This window comes from Aythya ferina (genome assembly GCF_964211825.1).
Source record: "Aythya ferina genome assembly, chromosome: 1".
In the NCBI taxonomy this organism is placed as follows: Eukaryota; Metazoa; Chordata; class Aves; order Anseriformes; family Anatidae; genus Aythya; species Aythya ferina.
The window spans coordinates 169,030,289-169,046,635 of record NC_140296.1 but is presented as its reverse complement, the minus strand read 5'-3'; the positions used below and the strand labels follow the sequence as shown (position 1 = coordinate 169,046,635).

At 38.2% G+C, this 16,347-nt stretch overlaps 1 protein-coding gene across 7 annotated transcripts in view; it reads left to right on the top strand.

The window, feature by feature from the left end:
• The window catches only part of CNOT2 (CCR4-NOT transcription complex subunit 2), an 85,528-nt gene extending 75,011 nt beyond the window's left edge, over positions 1-10,517 (top strand). For all 7 annotated transcript variants that reach the window (XM_084491993.1, XM_084491990.1, XM_084491987.1 and 4 more), the window contains 5 exons: positions 340-401; positions 498-547; positions 1,390-1,490; positions 2,035-2,179; positions 9,353-10,517. In XM_084491993.1, coding sequence (XP_084348119.1) covers positions 340-401; positions 498-547; positions 1,390-1,490; positions 2,035-2,179; positions 9,353-9,439 — 445 coding nt within the window. In that variant the 3' untranslated portion in view covers positions 9,440-10,517. The remainder of the gene's footprint in view (positions 1-339; positions 402-497; positions 548-1,389; positions 1,491-2,034; positions 2,180-9,352) is intronic.
• Positions 10,518-16,347: the final 5,830 nt, after the last annotated feature.

Sequence of the window (16,347 nt, the reverse complement as noted above, 5' to 3'; positions counted from 1 at the left end):
TGATCAAGTTAAAACACCAGGTAAAAATGGGTCCCTAAAAAAGGCCGGGATCCCTGGCACTGAAGTTGGAATGATAAGCAAGGAATGATAGATTAGGAAGGAAATCTTGGCCCTGTAGATTCCTAAGGAAGTTTAAATGCAACCTTTATTGAAAAATACCATATTAACCATATTAAACCATATTAAAAAAAATGAATAAACATTGCTATTCTAGGAAAATGGGCTGGAAATTTCCCCCTCTCCTTACTTCTCACCCCAGGTGTAGTGATGTTGGTTGTGTGGTATGTTTATTACATTAAAAAAAAAAAATAGTAAATTCCTATTTTTCTTTTTCTTCAGAAATCTTTATCCCAAATTTGCATCACCCTGGGCATCATCACCTTGTCGACCTCAAGACATAGGTAAGAGAGAAATGACTATTCAGTTCAATATTAATATTTGCAAATTATATTCATTTACATGTCTTAATAGTTGCATCAATTCCGATTCTCTTTTAGACTTCCATGTTCCATCTGAATACTTAACTAACATTCACATTAGGGATAAGGTGAGTACGTGTGTGTGTGTGTGCATATTTTTTGTTTGTTTATTACCAGTAATTTTCTGAATTTTCTTTCAGATAGGTAATGTTCTTCAAAATCAGTGCATTTTATGGATGTTCTCAATCTTTTTAAGATCAGTGATGCGTTAACCAGTTAATTATATGTATCATGTACCCATTCCACCGTAGAAAAAGAAAGGGAAAATAAAACTGAGAATGGGCATGCTTAGTTAACAAATGCATTATGTTTTTACAACTCTTCCCTTCATGCAAAAAACAAGTTTGTTATAAACCATATACTGTAATAATATTCAGATGCCATATTAAAATGAGACATTTCTTCTTGAGATAAGATCAGAATTGTGAATTGAGATATTCTTACGTTTATCTGTTGCTTCCCATGTATATTTGAATAGGAATTTTTGTTAGGTATGTTTTCTTTCAAGTACTGTAGTTCCTTAAGAGGGATTATTGTGAAATATGGTAAGAAATTGTAGTATTGTTACTTAATACAGTGTAAAGTGAACAAATACATTCAAATGGTTTAAAAAAATAAGAATAAAAAAGTAGATGATGGACACAGGTACAGGGCTAAAATTCTATCTTGCTGATTCATTCTTTCTATTTATTTTCCTACTGTATCCTGTTAGTTGGAAAGGTTAACAAAATGAAGAAGAAATGATTGTTCTAATAACTGCTACTCTTGCTGTGTTAGATTATTGTTTGCAACACACTTAGGGTGGAAGCACATTCTGGATGTATCCTTGTGTTATTTAAGTGGGATAGTAATGTCTTTAAACTTTTATCTATTGTGATTTTTCATCCTCATTTTCTTCAATCTTTTGCAGCTGGCTGCAATAAAACTTGGCCGATATGGAGAAGATCTCCTGTTTTATCTCTATTACATGAATGGAGGAGATGTATTACAGCTATTAGCAGCAGTAGAGCTGTACGTTCAAACTATTTTGTCAGTCTTATTTGATTTAATCTATTGCAGTAATGAAGTAGTACGTGTAATAAAACAGAAGACATGGAAAACAGAAGCTTAGACAATCTAAAACTGGAATTCTTTTTTAAAATACCTCCTCCAACATTGGTTCCATTTTGTACCTTTTTTTATTCGTATAGTGGAAATCAAATGTCTATCTCATACATTTGGTATTCTTATAAAACAACGTTAAAAAGTGGTATGCAGATGCCAGTAGTTGTTAAACATTGAAATTAGCCATCTTTAGCAAAATGAAAACCAATAAGTTAGCATAAAAAGAGTTTGTTGCTTGAACTTCTTGAAGTTTCATATGTGATTAGGTTGACGTGTAATAATTGTATGGAAGAGGTGTGAGATAGCAGGTATAGTGATATCTTAGAAATATTGTTTTGATTTTAAATGCATTGTATAATTTTGATTTAAACTTTACAAAAAAAAATTAGTTTATGAGGTCGAATTGAACTAATACTAAATAATATTTTTTCCTTCCTATTGAAAATAAAAGATTTAACCGAGATTGGAGATACCACAAAGAAGAACGAGTATGGATCACCAGGGCACCCGGCATGGAGCCAACAATGAAAACCAATACATACGAGAGGGGAACATATTACTTCTTTGACTGTCTTAACTGGAGGAAAGTAGCTAAGGTACCTCTTTTCCCTTGTGAGGATATTTTAAGTCTCTCAACCATGTATTTTTAGAAGGACAGAAACCCAAGCTCCTCCCAAAAGTCTGTGGTTGTTTTTTTTTTTAACCTCCTATCATCCTCCTATCGTTTAAGTTCATCATCTTAATTTCTGATGTGTGCAAGAACAAAGATTGCCTAAAACAAATGGCTTGATTGTAGAGAAGGATGAGCTTCTCTCCATGTCCTGATTTCTTTGGGAAGTACAAGGAGCTAGAACTTGTCATTTTCATTGTAAAATATGTTGAGATTGAAAGCTTTTTTTTTTTTTTCCCAACTACAAAATTATAGAATATAAAGGATTACTTGGCATTTTAGAAATTATGCATGCAAATAAATACTTTATTATTTTTCTTTAGAAAATTGGATAGGAAGCTACCATATCACGCTTTGGAAGTAAAAAAATAAAAAATAAAAAAAATAGGTGCTTGGTATGGGAGGAGGCTTTTTTGTATATTTGTTTTTCGGATATTGTCTATCCTTGAGCATAACATAGGACTTTGGTGCTCTGTTGTGTGAACGTCAGAGTATTTTGAAATAGATCACTTCTTTTAGGGAGGAGGTGTATTTTTCATGATTGTTTTCTGTATTCTAGGCCAAGAGGCATTAAAAAAACACTAAAGAACAACAGTCTTCTCCCTTTTCCACTTGTGATAATTTGTTTCTTTCTGATCATAAATATTGTCCATAATGTTCACCCTTTACTTGCATTGTATGGAATTGTGCTTGATTTTCTCCACCTTCCCCCAAAGATAATTCTTTTTCAGTATTTTAATATCTTCAAACTTTTAAAGCAATCTTGTACAGTGTCTTTTCCTTGCTGGATCACGATTTCTGTGATTTCTTTACTCCACAAAAGCAAATATTTTTCTAATGAGGATACGTGCCAGAACATTTTTTGAGTGATCAGGAGTATTGTCATTCACTAACCAGACTAAATTAATCTTGAAGCCTTGAAATCATCAGATGGGATTCCTACATGTTGGAACTATGCATTGTGGTTCTGCATGTTCAGGTCTTTTTTTTTTTAAATTGAAATCTTTTCACCTGGAGCCTCTCTTCTGCATTGCTCTCTGATAAAGCATTTCGTTCCTGTGATAAAATCGCATCTACATGCTTTGAGATGATGAAATATTCCATTGAATTGTTTGTGCGTTGGTTGATGTGTTTTCAAACATCAACTTTAAATTGAATGGGTTACACTTGAGTATTCCTGTTCCATTAAGTGCATTAAATTTCTTCCTACCCAGTATGTTGAAGTTTGCCATCATCTAGAGATTAACTAGGTAGGATCTCTTTTCACCCAATAAATTCTCTTAGTCTGTACAACCCCTTGAGAAATTTACATTTTAATTGTCTCAAACGATGTGGGGAGCTCTTCAATCCATTTGCACATGTGATTTGTTGTCTCTGCTACTTTTCCAGTGGTCATAACAAAGCTAAGATTTCCAAATGGAAGGTTTTAATAGCCCCAGCCTTGCCTATTTAACTTTTTGGGGGTATGTGCAAGGTGATTCCAAGACCTTTAAGCAGACATTGCTCACCTCAAAGGAGAACACAAACAAAAGCAAAATTTTATTTTTTTTTTAATTATTTACTTGTTGTTTGGTATACCCTAAGTAAAACTTAGGTTTCCTAAGGCACTGTTTAAAACTATTTTGTTATTACTTTAGATATTCAGAGAGGAAGTAGTTACTTTTTGAAAGAACAGATTGCTTCTTTGGAGTCAACTTAATACGTTCTGTTTATTAAAGAACAATAAGAGCCTCATGTAGGTACCTACGCAGAGGATCAGATTGAATTTTTACCATATCTGGAAACAAAAAATTTCTTCTATTAGATGGAAGTGGTGCCCATTGTATAAGGATAGTAACCCCTTAGCGTTGCTTCTTTCTCTACCTGTAGCAAACGTACCAAGCAGCTACTTGATGCTTAAGTGCTGCTTTTGAAGATGGTATTTTCTGTATTTGGATTTGTAAGAGCTGTCCTGAAATTCAGCAGCCAGTGCTTGAGTTGTTCTTTGGCCCTCTACATCCCTTCCTCTGTTAAAAAGTCAAGCTTGCTTCATATAGTAGGCATTCATGGAGGTAGTGGTGACACAGATACACAAAACACTGTTATTCTCTAAATGATTTTGCCCGAGATCTATACAGATTCTCTTCTCTTTATTTTCCATGCTGAAAATAGTTTTCCTAACATTAAAAAGCAACTGACAGCTAGTAAGGGGAGGGATATAATTTTCTAGTCTTTCACCTGCTGCAGTAAGCTAACAGGAAACGTGATTTCTTTCCAATATCCATATCAATTCCAGTATCTTTTCTTCTATGCTTGCACATTTCTCAATATAACAATTGGAAATGGAATGTTATTTTGTATTTTCGATTTTAGTTTGGTGCAAAGTGCACCAGACGAGTTGGGTATTGATCGTAGGAAGCTAGAAGAGGATTTGAGGAAAAATTGGTATGTTGTTACGTGGAAAAAGAATCACTTATTGGAAGTAATTTTGTGAGACTGCCATCTATGATAAGGAAATAAGAACTTCTATAAATGTATGTCAAGTGTGTTCTTGGCTTTCTATGGTAATGATGATACCTCTGATAATATTTTCTCAAATTGACATTTCCTAAGAGGAGTAATACAAGAAGAGCGGCAATATTTGATGACCTTTAAAGCGAGGGGAAATATGGCCAAGTAATTTTTTCTAACAAACACAGGAGTTATTAATGTTTCAGGAAATTAAAAATATGAGAAGATGGGAAAAAAGAGAATTCTGATAAATTGCAGTTTTTTACTGTAACAGCTATATTATTAGTGAGTACTGGGAATATCCGTTCCTTAGAAGGCCATAACAGTGACTGCTCTTTTAGTGGTTTAATTAGTGCTCTTTTGAAGCAGTCAGTCAAGAATTATTTCTGGTAAATTACTCTCTCTTATTTATATGTGCAAATTAAATTATTTTTCAAGGTGCTTTATCAATTCATCTGCTGTTTAATGTATGTGCTCAAATATAGGGCAACAGATTTTAATGTCTTATGCTTTGCAGAAGCTACATTGTGCAATTATTAGCCTACGTATTTATCTACAAATTAATAACATTTAATTTTTAAAGTTATACTGCATTATAATTGATACAGTGACATGTAACTGTTTACTTTGGATAATATTACTAAATCTTACAGCTAATTTTGTAAAATGCAAAAAAAACATAGTTTAGCAGATTGGGAAAACCAATCTAGATATTGTCAAAATAAAGCCCAATAAGGTAGACTGCATAACTTCTTTCAAGAAAACATTTTTTTTATATTAAAGAATAGGCTTTGTTTTCTATTCCTAGTTCTGTTCGATCTTCCTAAAAGAAGGAAATGCAGCAAAATAGCTGAGTAATGAGACAGTTCCTAAACTGTTAGGTTTTAATTAATTCCACGTTGATACGTGGTTGTAAATGTGAATGACAATTAACTTCAAATTCACCTTAAATGCCAAACAAAACCCAGGAAAATGCTGACTATAGATATGTCTCTGTATATGGTTTTTCATCCTAGGGCATGTGGAAAGTACAATATGGTTAAAGACACTTTGATTTTTCACTGAGGATTTGGCTTTGTAGTTTGCTGCTGTTGAGGAGACATGAAAGACACTCAAATGAGAGAGGAAGGGAAGTGGATATGAGACCAAAAATGCCTTCTACAATTGCACATTTACTGAAATCCTGATTTAAATTGTCTGCAGTATGAACTGTCTGGAAGTTCTCCTTTGAAAAGTAAGGAGAATTAATCCTGGTTAAAGGGAAAAAAATCTAAAACCTTCTACTTTCATTTTGTATTTATAACGCGTGGAGTTCTTTATGGGAGAGAAGATTAAATTTCCAAGTGTTTATTTGCTTGTAAGGGTTGCTGCCTGTATTAAATTACTTTCTATCATTTTAAGATCAATATTAATTTACATACTTTTATAATTGCTAGAAAGTTAAATTTGTTCTTCTAATAGAAATGTGCCATAGCATTTTAATTCAGTCCCTAATTTAACCTCGGGTCTTTGCATCCACCCTTAATCCAGTAGAAATGCTGCTTTTCTGGTCCCATTCTGAAATGTCAACAATCTCCTTTGATGGATTTACACCGTCCAGAATATTTTGTCTGGACGCTCGGACACTTCCTATTCAGCCAACTTTGTTTTGATTTACTCTATTAATGCTATGGGTCACCTTAACCAATTCTCTTTTATCTTTAGTATTCTATTATTGTTTGTATATTTGCAGGCTGATGTAACTTTGCCATCAAAATAAGTTCTCAGAGTGACACGAGAAGTGATTGATTTCATTGCGCAGAACAATTTCTTATTTAGTGTTGCACATGTGCTCAAAGTTTCCACACGCACTTACTAGTCATTATTCTTGGTTAATAAAAAGTATTTAATTTTTAATAATTACTTCCATATGGAAAATAAAACAATTTAGCAAATGTTTGTCCATGGATAAGTGGCATTTCTACACCTTATTTGTATCTGTTTATATTCAAAAATATCAGTGCTGCTGTTCACATCCTAAACTATAGTGGCCCCTGGAATCAAAAGTAAAGCATAAAATACATGTAATATAAGTATTTTTCTATATGTAATAAATAATTACCTTTTAGTTTTCAACAAATTTTGGTGAATGAGTTCTTTTTTTTGGTATTCTCAGATATAACTTTAGGTATTCTTAAACACTGCTGGATATTGGGCTTCAGCACTGCTGATGCAGGGATACAAATCAAAAAGGCTCTTTTAAGCCTTTTACTTTAAAAATCAATGGCAGTTTGAAGTATCAACTCATACTTCTAAAGCAACTTTAGTAGGAAATCCTATTCCTTCTTCTAAATGAAGGGTTTTCTGTTTGTGGCACACAAAGCACTGCTCAAGCTACCGAGCATTTCCTTCAGACACACACCTCACGCAGAGCAGCTACTGCCAACAGTGGCATGCAACCCCAGTAAGTTTGGAAATCCCCTTTTTTAGGTAATTGGTACTGTCTTTTCCATGTGTAATTTCAAGGGTGTTTCAGAGCCTGTGAAGGTTCGGGTAACCGATGTAAGCTTTTATCATTAACCCTTTCTTTTGTTTACAATTCTGATAAAGAAGCAATTCCCCAACAGCTGACAGTAGATTGCTAGTAATCCGCAGACCCTTCCATGGTTATGTGCACAATGAAAGCTTTGAAGCCAGGAATGGGAGAGAAGTTTGCGAGGTATTTTTCGATTATAAAATTATATCAGATTTACTAAAGACTCACCCAACATAAACCAGCTTCATACCTGCATAGATTTGTACGCCTTGATCTTGCCTCTGACAAAAGGAGAGAGCAGGCATTTCTTCAGCACCAGCACATGGGTATGGATTTGCACAAGAGGAGAACACACACCAGCAGATACATGGTCTTAATCAGGAATGTCAAAAGCAATTGACCTGTATCTGTAACTTAAAGGGCATAGTGCAAAAAATAAGGAAAGAAAAACCCGTCTGGAGCAGACAGCAGAGAAGCAAGAACAAGGTAGACATGCAACGCTTCAGTGCAGATGGCTGTAACCTCACATAGGCTTTGCTAGGATTTTCCAGGTTTAGGTACAGTATTCTCTGGGGAGTACAGACAGTGATTTCGTAGCATTTTTCCCTGATTTATTTCATTACCATGGTCAATGTACCTTCTGTGCTAGATAGACCTTGTTTTTGCAAGAGAGATCTGGGAGCTGGATTTCCTAGTTGTTAATTCTGATCTTGCACTGACTTTTTCCTTAGTTTGTCTACCTGCAAAAACTACAATACTTTAGAACACTCCCTCAAGTGATTAAATAGTGTAGTAATCTGTTCGGTACTCTTAGTACTGGTGCATAAAAAGAGTGGGATAAGTTTTCTCTGTAGATACAGGTGATGATCTGCTGAGGTTCACCAGACAGTTAGAATAAATGACTGTGTGTGCCCAAGGTATAGCTGCTGTTGAATTAACAGGAAGTAGCCTTAAAGAAAATTGTGCAACTTCCACTTACTCTGCTTCTTGAATGAAGATAAAATGGGGAGGAGACACAGTTAAGCTGCTGAAAGGATCTGAAAATGTAAGATTTCAGTAAGTCCTTGTACATTTTTGCATGTATGAAGTAACGAGCACCACATGTCAAAGCATACTGATTAGGGTTGTGGGCACAAATTAAGGTCGCAGAGGGGAAAAAATGTTTTTGTTTTTTTTCAGTGTAGTCATCAGGGGGCATTTAGATACCAGGGCTGGTTACAGCCTGATTTGTAGTAACTGCTGTAGTCTGATTAAAAACTCCTGCTAGATCACTGAGAGATTTTATAATTACACAATGCGGACACCCTCGGACAAAAGTCAGGTGATTGTGCCAGTGAGACACTAAAGCTACTTATTTATGCGTCAGTAGCTTGTGTGGCATCTGAACACATAGGAAAAGGTTTCTATTTGATATGGTTGTTTATAAAACACCAGGTGAATGTCTCATGAAATTGTGATAGAATAGTGAGGAACTCAGCAAGTGCAGGAGGGTTGGCTAAATCTGAGGCTTAATTTTAAGTACGAAACGTGGTGGAATATTTTGTTCAACTCTGGCTTAAGTAGGTTTCAGTAGTTTGTCCCTAGCGCTTTAGGTCATGTTTCCCAACGTTGTATCTAGCTAGTTTAACTTACGCTTGGGCCTGGTAGCGTTCCACAAAATATCTCAAAACTTCAGATTATCCAAAGTAAGACTCTTCCTGTCTTTCAACATTTCAGACGTACACTTTTATTCATAATTCAGCTCATGCAATGATTGTATGTATGTGTTTTTTGAGTATACATGTCTATATGTGTAGTTGTTTGTGATCATACCAAAGGCTCCGAGAGTAACGTATTGTTTCATTTTTAAAAGGAGAGAAAGAGCCCATACATTGCAGGTGTGATTGCTCAGGACGTTAAAGTTTTTCTAATTAAAATGTAGAATCCCAGATAGAGAAATCATGAGTTTTTTGCCTTAAGGTAGATGAAGACTTGATCTCTTCTGTATTTGTGCTGTTCAAGCATGGCTTGTAGCAAACAGCTTTTTACAGTTAAATGATGTGTTGTTTTATTTGGCTTTGTCTTTTTTTTTTTCTTTTTTCTTTTTAATTGTAGGAGTTCCATCTGGAATATGACAAATTAGAAGAAAGGCCTCATCTGCCATCAACCTTCAACTACAACCCTGCTCAGCAAGCCTTCTAAAGACTTCCCTTTTCTTGGGGTATGGCTGTCTCAGCACAATACTCAACATAACTGCAGAACTGATGTGGCTCAGGCATCCTGGTTTTAATTCCTTGAGGATCTGGCAATTGGCTCATGCGAAGGGTCACCATTTGAGGTCCTGCCTTACTAATTATGTGCTGCCCAACAACTAAATTTGTAATTGTTTTTCTTTAGTTTGAGCAGGGTCTGAATTTTTGTTTTTGTTTTATTTTTTTGCCAGCAGACAAGCTTGGGTCTGTAAAGACAAGCGAGTACACTGACAAAAGTTTACCACTTAGTTTTCCAAAATGTAAAAAGGAGGAAAAAAAAAAAAGAAAAAAGACAAAAAAAAAGAAAAAAGACAAAAAATTAGACAACAAAATTTGCATTGTTCATTGTAGCACTATTGGTAATAAAAATGTTTGTGCATTTTTATGTGAAGATCCTTCTCGTATTTCATTTGGAAAGATGAGCAAGGTTTGCTTCCTTCATTTTACTTCCCCTTCTGTTTTTGAAAGGCAGTTTTCGCCAAGCTTAATGCAAGAATATCTGACTGTTTAGAAGAAAGATATTGCCACAATCTCTGGTTAGTTTCCAGAGTTGTGTATTACTGAGCTTCATCTTTCCAGAATGAGCAAAACACTGTCCAGTCTTTGTTACGATTTTGTAATAAATGTGTACATTTTTTTTAAATTTTTGGACATCACATGAATAAAGGTATGTATGTACGAATGTGTATATATTATATATATGACATCTATTTTGGAAAATGTTTGCCCTGCTGTACCTCATTTTTAGGAGGTGTGCATGGATGCAATATATGAAAACGGGACATTCTGGAACTGCTGGTCAGGGGACTACTTTGTCGCCCTGTGCACTAAAGGGCCAGATTTTCAGCAGCCAAGGACATCCATACCCAAGTGAATGTGATGGGACTTAAGTGAACTGAGACAATTCACTCTGGCTGTTTGAACAGCAGCGTTTCATAGGAAGAGAAAAAAAAAAAAAGATCAATCTTGTATTTTCTGACCACATAAAGGCTTCTTCTCTTTGTAATAAAGTAGAAAAGCTCTCCTCACTGCAGTGTTGACTTTGATTTGAGATTGTGAAATTATTTCTTCAACAATGAAAAATGGAAAAAAAATTGAAGTATTAAAACTATCAAGCTGTACAGTGGTTAAGGCACTTGTTGAAGAGTCTTTTTGCTGCTGACAAGTAATTTTATGAGAGAAATTTACGTTTTTTTTTCTGCAGTAGGCTGTAACGTTTGGTCATCTTGGTTTGAAATCCTCAGAAAACAAACAAGCAAAACACATCATTTGTCATTTGTACAATGGGGGGGTTGGTGACATTTCATATTATTAAAAAGATGCTTCAAGAACTCATCACAGAAGGAAAGCTTGAAAGAAGCTTGGTTTAGAGCTGATCATGCCTTACTTCTGATCTGCTACTTTCCCACTTTAGATACACATTTCATTAGATGATCTTGGACTTCCAGACTTGAACAAACGTGAATATGCACTGTTTGTGGAAAAAGCACAATTCTTTAGAGTGGAAGAAGAAAGACCTGAACCATTTGGATAGTTTTCTTTCTCCTGATGTGATTGATATTTCTCCTTAAGTTGCCTCTGGTAGTGCAAACCGTTTCAAAATACCTGAAGTTACCATACAAGAAAAAAAAAAGTCATTAATTTTTTTAATTATTTTTCTTTCTAGGTTTTAACCTATTTTTCTGTGTAGTGCGAAATAAAAAATAGCTTCATGGAATTTATTGAACTGTGAACATCTGAAATTGACCGTTCAGATGTGTAGCAATTTTAAATTCTACACTTCTATGTGTAATTCAAGATGATAGACATAAAAATGCCAATGATCATCTTTTTATTTAGCTGAACTGCTTCTTCAACTTGAAATAAGGGATGTTTACAATCCAGATGATGTTTAACACAGCTGAAAACATAGCAGCTTTTTCATCTCTCGGAGTGGATACGAATATGTATGCATGTATTTGCCTACTCAAGCATACAGTTCTAAATTTTAAAAAGGATATTCTTTAAAAGTGTCTTGCTCATCACTCCATGATAAACGCTTTTTTTTAAATTTATTATTTTTTACTGCCAGAGGTTTTCTGTGACCTTAGCATTTTTGAAAGCTTCTGGAAATAATGTATACTGCTTCAAATCACTTTTTTTTTCTTATGATTTTTGGTTTGTTTTCTCCACAGAGCTAGTCTCGTGGAATTTAATGCCAGATGTGATAAGGGGGCCAAGGCCCCCTTTTAATTACATTAAAAATATCTCATTAGCTAAATATCTTTGATACTTCAAAACCAAGCTGAAATTGAGACAGAAGTTTTTCAGCAGGTTACTGCAGTGATATAGTCACATTCAACTGTCCCGTACTTCAGACATGTGAGATGTGGGATTCAACTGTTAGCAAGGAACTGGTGATCTGCTCTTCCCAGGGGAAACGCAAGCCATCCATCACCTGTATTTTGTGTCATTAAATACACAGAAACTGTAAAATCAGATCTAATTTCATGTTACCTGAAGCAGGTATAACAGTTTTAGATATAAAAGAAGGTATCAAATTAGAGGCACTTGGTAGCCTGATACCACATCAATGAATCAAAATGAAAAACCCTATGCTGCCTCCCTCCCCCCCCCCCCTTTTTTTTTCTGAAAGGAAGAAAAAACTCATTTACACATGGCAAATGGGTGTCTGAACTGAACCGGAGATTTTTAATACTGACAGCTACCGTCTGAGGCTTTTGTTACGTCTTTTTCACTATTGCTGTGAATAATGGCAGAGAATAGAATTCTACTTTAAAAATACATTTACTTGTGTTTCCCCCCATAATTAAAATGCTGTGCAAGGTAAGTTCTGAGTAATAAAATCAGCATTCTTGGAAACAACTAAAAGACAACTAGAAGCACTACTGGCCCGTGGAACAGACACACTCGCTTCATCTCTTCTTAGTGCACGTTGTTTATAAGTATTTCTTGAATCATTAAACAGCTGCTTTTCTTTTAGAAGTCCGCTCCCCTTAATTTCCAGGGCTAAAATGGTTTTTACCCACTTGAGTATCACCAGTATTGCAGAGAGCACCGATAGCTTGTATTTTCACAGCTGTTACTCAACCCACCCTGCTTGTGAGTCCACCTAATTGCCAGGGCATCCCGGAGGAAGGAGGTAAGGACAAGCCACCTTAGTGTTCAAAAAGAACCAAGAAAACACTCAGGCCTTAGTGCCTGGTGCCATGCACACTTAAATACCTTCAGGTGCTTTATTAGTCTAAATGAATACCCTAGTGGGAATCCTGTAGATGCTCACGTTGTTGATCTATTTTGCGTGTGACTATGAGCTCTGTTACTTAAAGTTTGTAAATCCTCTCTACCTAAGCCAGTATTTTTTGTACTTTTTTTTTCCATTTTAGTTTCCGTGGGGCGAAAAAAAAAAAGTTTGAGAAACTGCACAAAATACACATGTATTGTGGTCAGACATGAAATTGGTTTCTGAGAATGCTTGCAGTGTGCTGGCAGGCTCTTTCTGTTACCTATAAAGAAACCAGAAGCCACCTTTGGATCGGCTGTGTGGCAGCCAGCTCGATCCTGCACAGTGCATAGGTGGCAACAGCTCTTGAAGAAGGGTATTCGGTTTCTAAATAACATCGTTCTAAAGATATGGGTATATATCATCTAGAAGGAAAATAATTAAATAAATAACTCCCGTAATTTCTGATTGAAAGTATTTCCATGGCTGGACGTTGATTGAAATAAAGAAGAGAATTTGCTTGCTCCTCTTTGCCACACTCAGAAGAGCTTCCAAAGGCACAGCTGGGATGCTGAATGTGAGGTAGCTGGGCAGTGCTTTTGTTTTAAGATGCTAACTATAACAATTGCTTCTACTAAACCAAGGTGTCTAAATGTGCTTACATTTCAGATATGATACCCTTTCATGTTTCTCAAAACTTGCTGCTGCCTAAAAATTACACTAGTGGAATTTGACTGTTGGTGAAGCATGCCGGTTGGGTTGAGCAGCTCATCTGGGTGGCTGGCTGGCTGATGCTTTCGTTTTCACAGAGTACCAGGGTTAACATGCTGTTTACATGCCTCCACCCCCTCAGTAAACATGCACGCTCTCATTTCTGCAGATCTGAGTGCTTTTGGTGCATTTGAAAGGCCAGAGGAAATGCAGGTAGATGCATTGTTTTCTAGCTGTGGTTTGAATGACTTTGGTCGCTTACCTCTCCAAACCAGGCTATTGGGGTTGAAGTTTATGTTTTGAAACCAGTGTTAAAACCTACTGAGCAGTGGTTTTGAACATTACAGACTCAAGCCACTTCAGGGTTAGCAGTGCTAACTGTTCTTGGATCTTATTTTCCTAGGCTCTGGTTTATCTTTTGCAGTTCATGCTGCCTTGCCAGTATAAACGTGACAGTGTTGTGTGTAGGTTTGTGTCAGAATTTTCTGCAAGAAGACTTCTTTCGACGACCTCTGGTTTAAATAAACAGATGACTCTGCACCTCGCTTCTGTACAGCAATAAACTGGCCGATTTTCACAGTTATCTGCAACATCCTGCATCGCCTGCAAAACGATCCTGATAAGGAGCACAGGGAAGCATCCTGGAGCTGCTCTGTCTGATGCAGACCTTGCTGAAAATTTTTGGAAGCCCTTCAGTTTTTCTCCACAGCTCTTTTTTTCGGATAAAGGGTTCGTTTTGGTGGTGTTTTTTTCCCCCGCCCCAGGATGTGTTTCTACCAGCTAGCTGTCATCTTCCTCCCTTTGAAGTCCGCTTTACTTCCTGCTGGGTGTCACGGTGGTGCTTTCGAAAAGGCGTTTTGTTGTTGTGTTTATACACATCGTGGCTGTTCAAAAAAGCAGCCTGCTACTGGCACTGTGATGGAGGAGGACTGCAAGAGCTCCCTGACGGACATCACCGGCACCACCACCACCAGGCTTCCACACGGACACACCTCACAGAGCTCTTCCCCATCCACTGTCCTTGTTGGCGTGTATTCACACATCAGGAGAACCTCCGACAAAGATGGGTGTGGAGAACCTGCCCCATCTCTCCTTCGTGCTGGATGGATGGTGCTGGTTAACGTGGGCTGCCACTGGGGCAGGTCGGTGGTGGGCCTTCTGCTGCCGAGGGAGGCTCACACAGCTCCTCAGGTCCCACACGTGCCCAAGATGGAGGCGTCCCCGCCGTGTGCCACACAAGCTGGCCTGTAGTTGCGTGTGGGCCCTTTGCTAACGGCGATAGGTCAGCCGGCACGCTGGTCGTAGGACAAGGACGGGCTGACAGCGAGCAGGCAGCAACCGGCCTGGCCTGCCTCAAGGTGGCTGTGGAGGTGCTCACGTCCTTCAGCAAGGTTGCTGGGCTTCAGCTCAGAAGTCTCCTGAAAGTCACCTTTTCCAAGTGCCGCGTGCTTCAGTGTTTGCTGCAGAACCGGCCTTTTCCTGACGTTGGGCACCGTCACACAGATGTCAGCCTTCCTGCTGAATTTCTAAGACCAGGCTGCTCCTAGCCCAAGCTGCGGGTACCCAGCCTTGTGCTCCTCCAAACCGGGTGCTAATGGTCCGCTGCTCCTCCAACGGACCCAAAAAGACTTGTCCTGAGTTAGTTATCAGTGCAGGACTGTGAAAATACAGGTAAAACAGCCCCGCTGTCTCCTCAGGTCTCAGACGCAGGGTTTGATGCACGCAGAAGGCCAGCTCTCAAGGTTACAGCATCACCCAGAGTGTTAATTTTTGGCTGACGGCACTTTGTGTGCAGGGCCCAGCCAAGAGCTGAACCAAGTGACAAACACACAGAGACTGGGCACCAGCTGCTCCAAGGGGAAGGTATCCAAGAGGTCACGGCCCATCTGAATTAAAGGTGGGACGATTGGGAATCGGGGCTGGAGCTTGCCTTCAGGATCATGAAGGTGGCGAGCAGCAAACCTACCTGATCACAAGGATATTTTTTGTCATTTAGGAACTCCACGCTGGAAGCTTCTCCACTAGAGACTGCACCTAGCATCCTGCTGCTAGAAAAACCCATTGCAGGTTCAAAAAATAAATCCCATGCTTGGAGTCAGCAAACTTTTCCAGAGAAACCTCTAGCATTAGGAATGGCTGCCGTAGAGCGGCTAGCCTGAGGACAGAGCAGCAGCACGCTGGTGCAGCCGAGGACAACATTTGCATCCATTTATATTCCTGTCACAGTGTGGATGCTTAATAGCCGTCCTGCCAACCGATGCTCAATATTCCAGCTGGAGAACCTATGGATCAACTTTATTTTTAAAAGTTTGACGTTGCTCTCCACAGCAGAAAAATGATTGAAAAGTGCGGCCAGAGGAAAGTGCTGTTTGCCTTATTTATTTTTCTATTATTTCTGTACCTTCCTGCCTGCTGTATCATCAGGCTCAGCTATCATCTCAGAAATTGTCACACTTTGTTCTGTGGAACTGCCTGCGATAACGACTGCGGAATAAAGACGTGGCAGGCGCTTGTGGCACTGAGGTGCTGCAGGGGCTGCCATGGTGGGTGGTGCTGGGTAATAACCAAACCCTATTTGTGAAGTGAGTGCATTTTCTTGGATCCTTTCTACAGCCCTTCTGTGAAGAGGGCACTTTTAGGGCTGCCTTATGAAGGCCGATACCTTCGTGATAAAAGCAATTCCTGCCCAAAGTCATTCGACAGCCTACGTTGGTTTTACCTGTCTTCACGTATTGACGAATGACCCCAAGGTTGTACGGATGCTGGATTTGGGTCTCGGGCAGGCTATGGGGGGACACTGCCTTAGAGGAGACAGGCGGGCAGGGGGCCAGCAACGTGCCCCCCACCCGCCAGCCCCCCTCTAGACATCGCACCTTGTGCACTGCTCGGCGCTAACCTGCCGCAGCGCTCCTGCAGCAAATCTC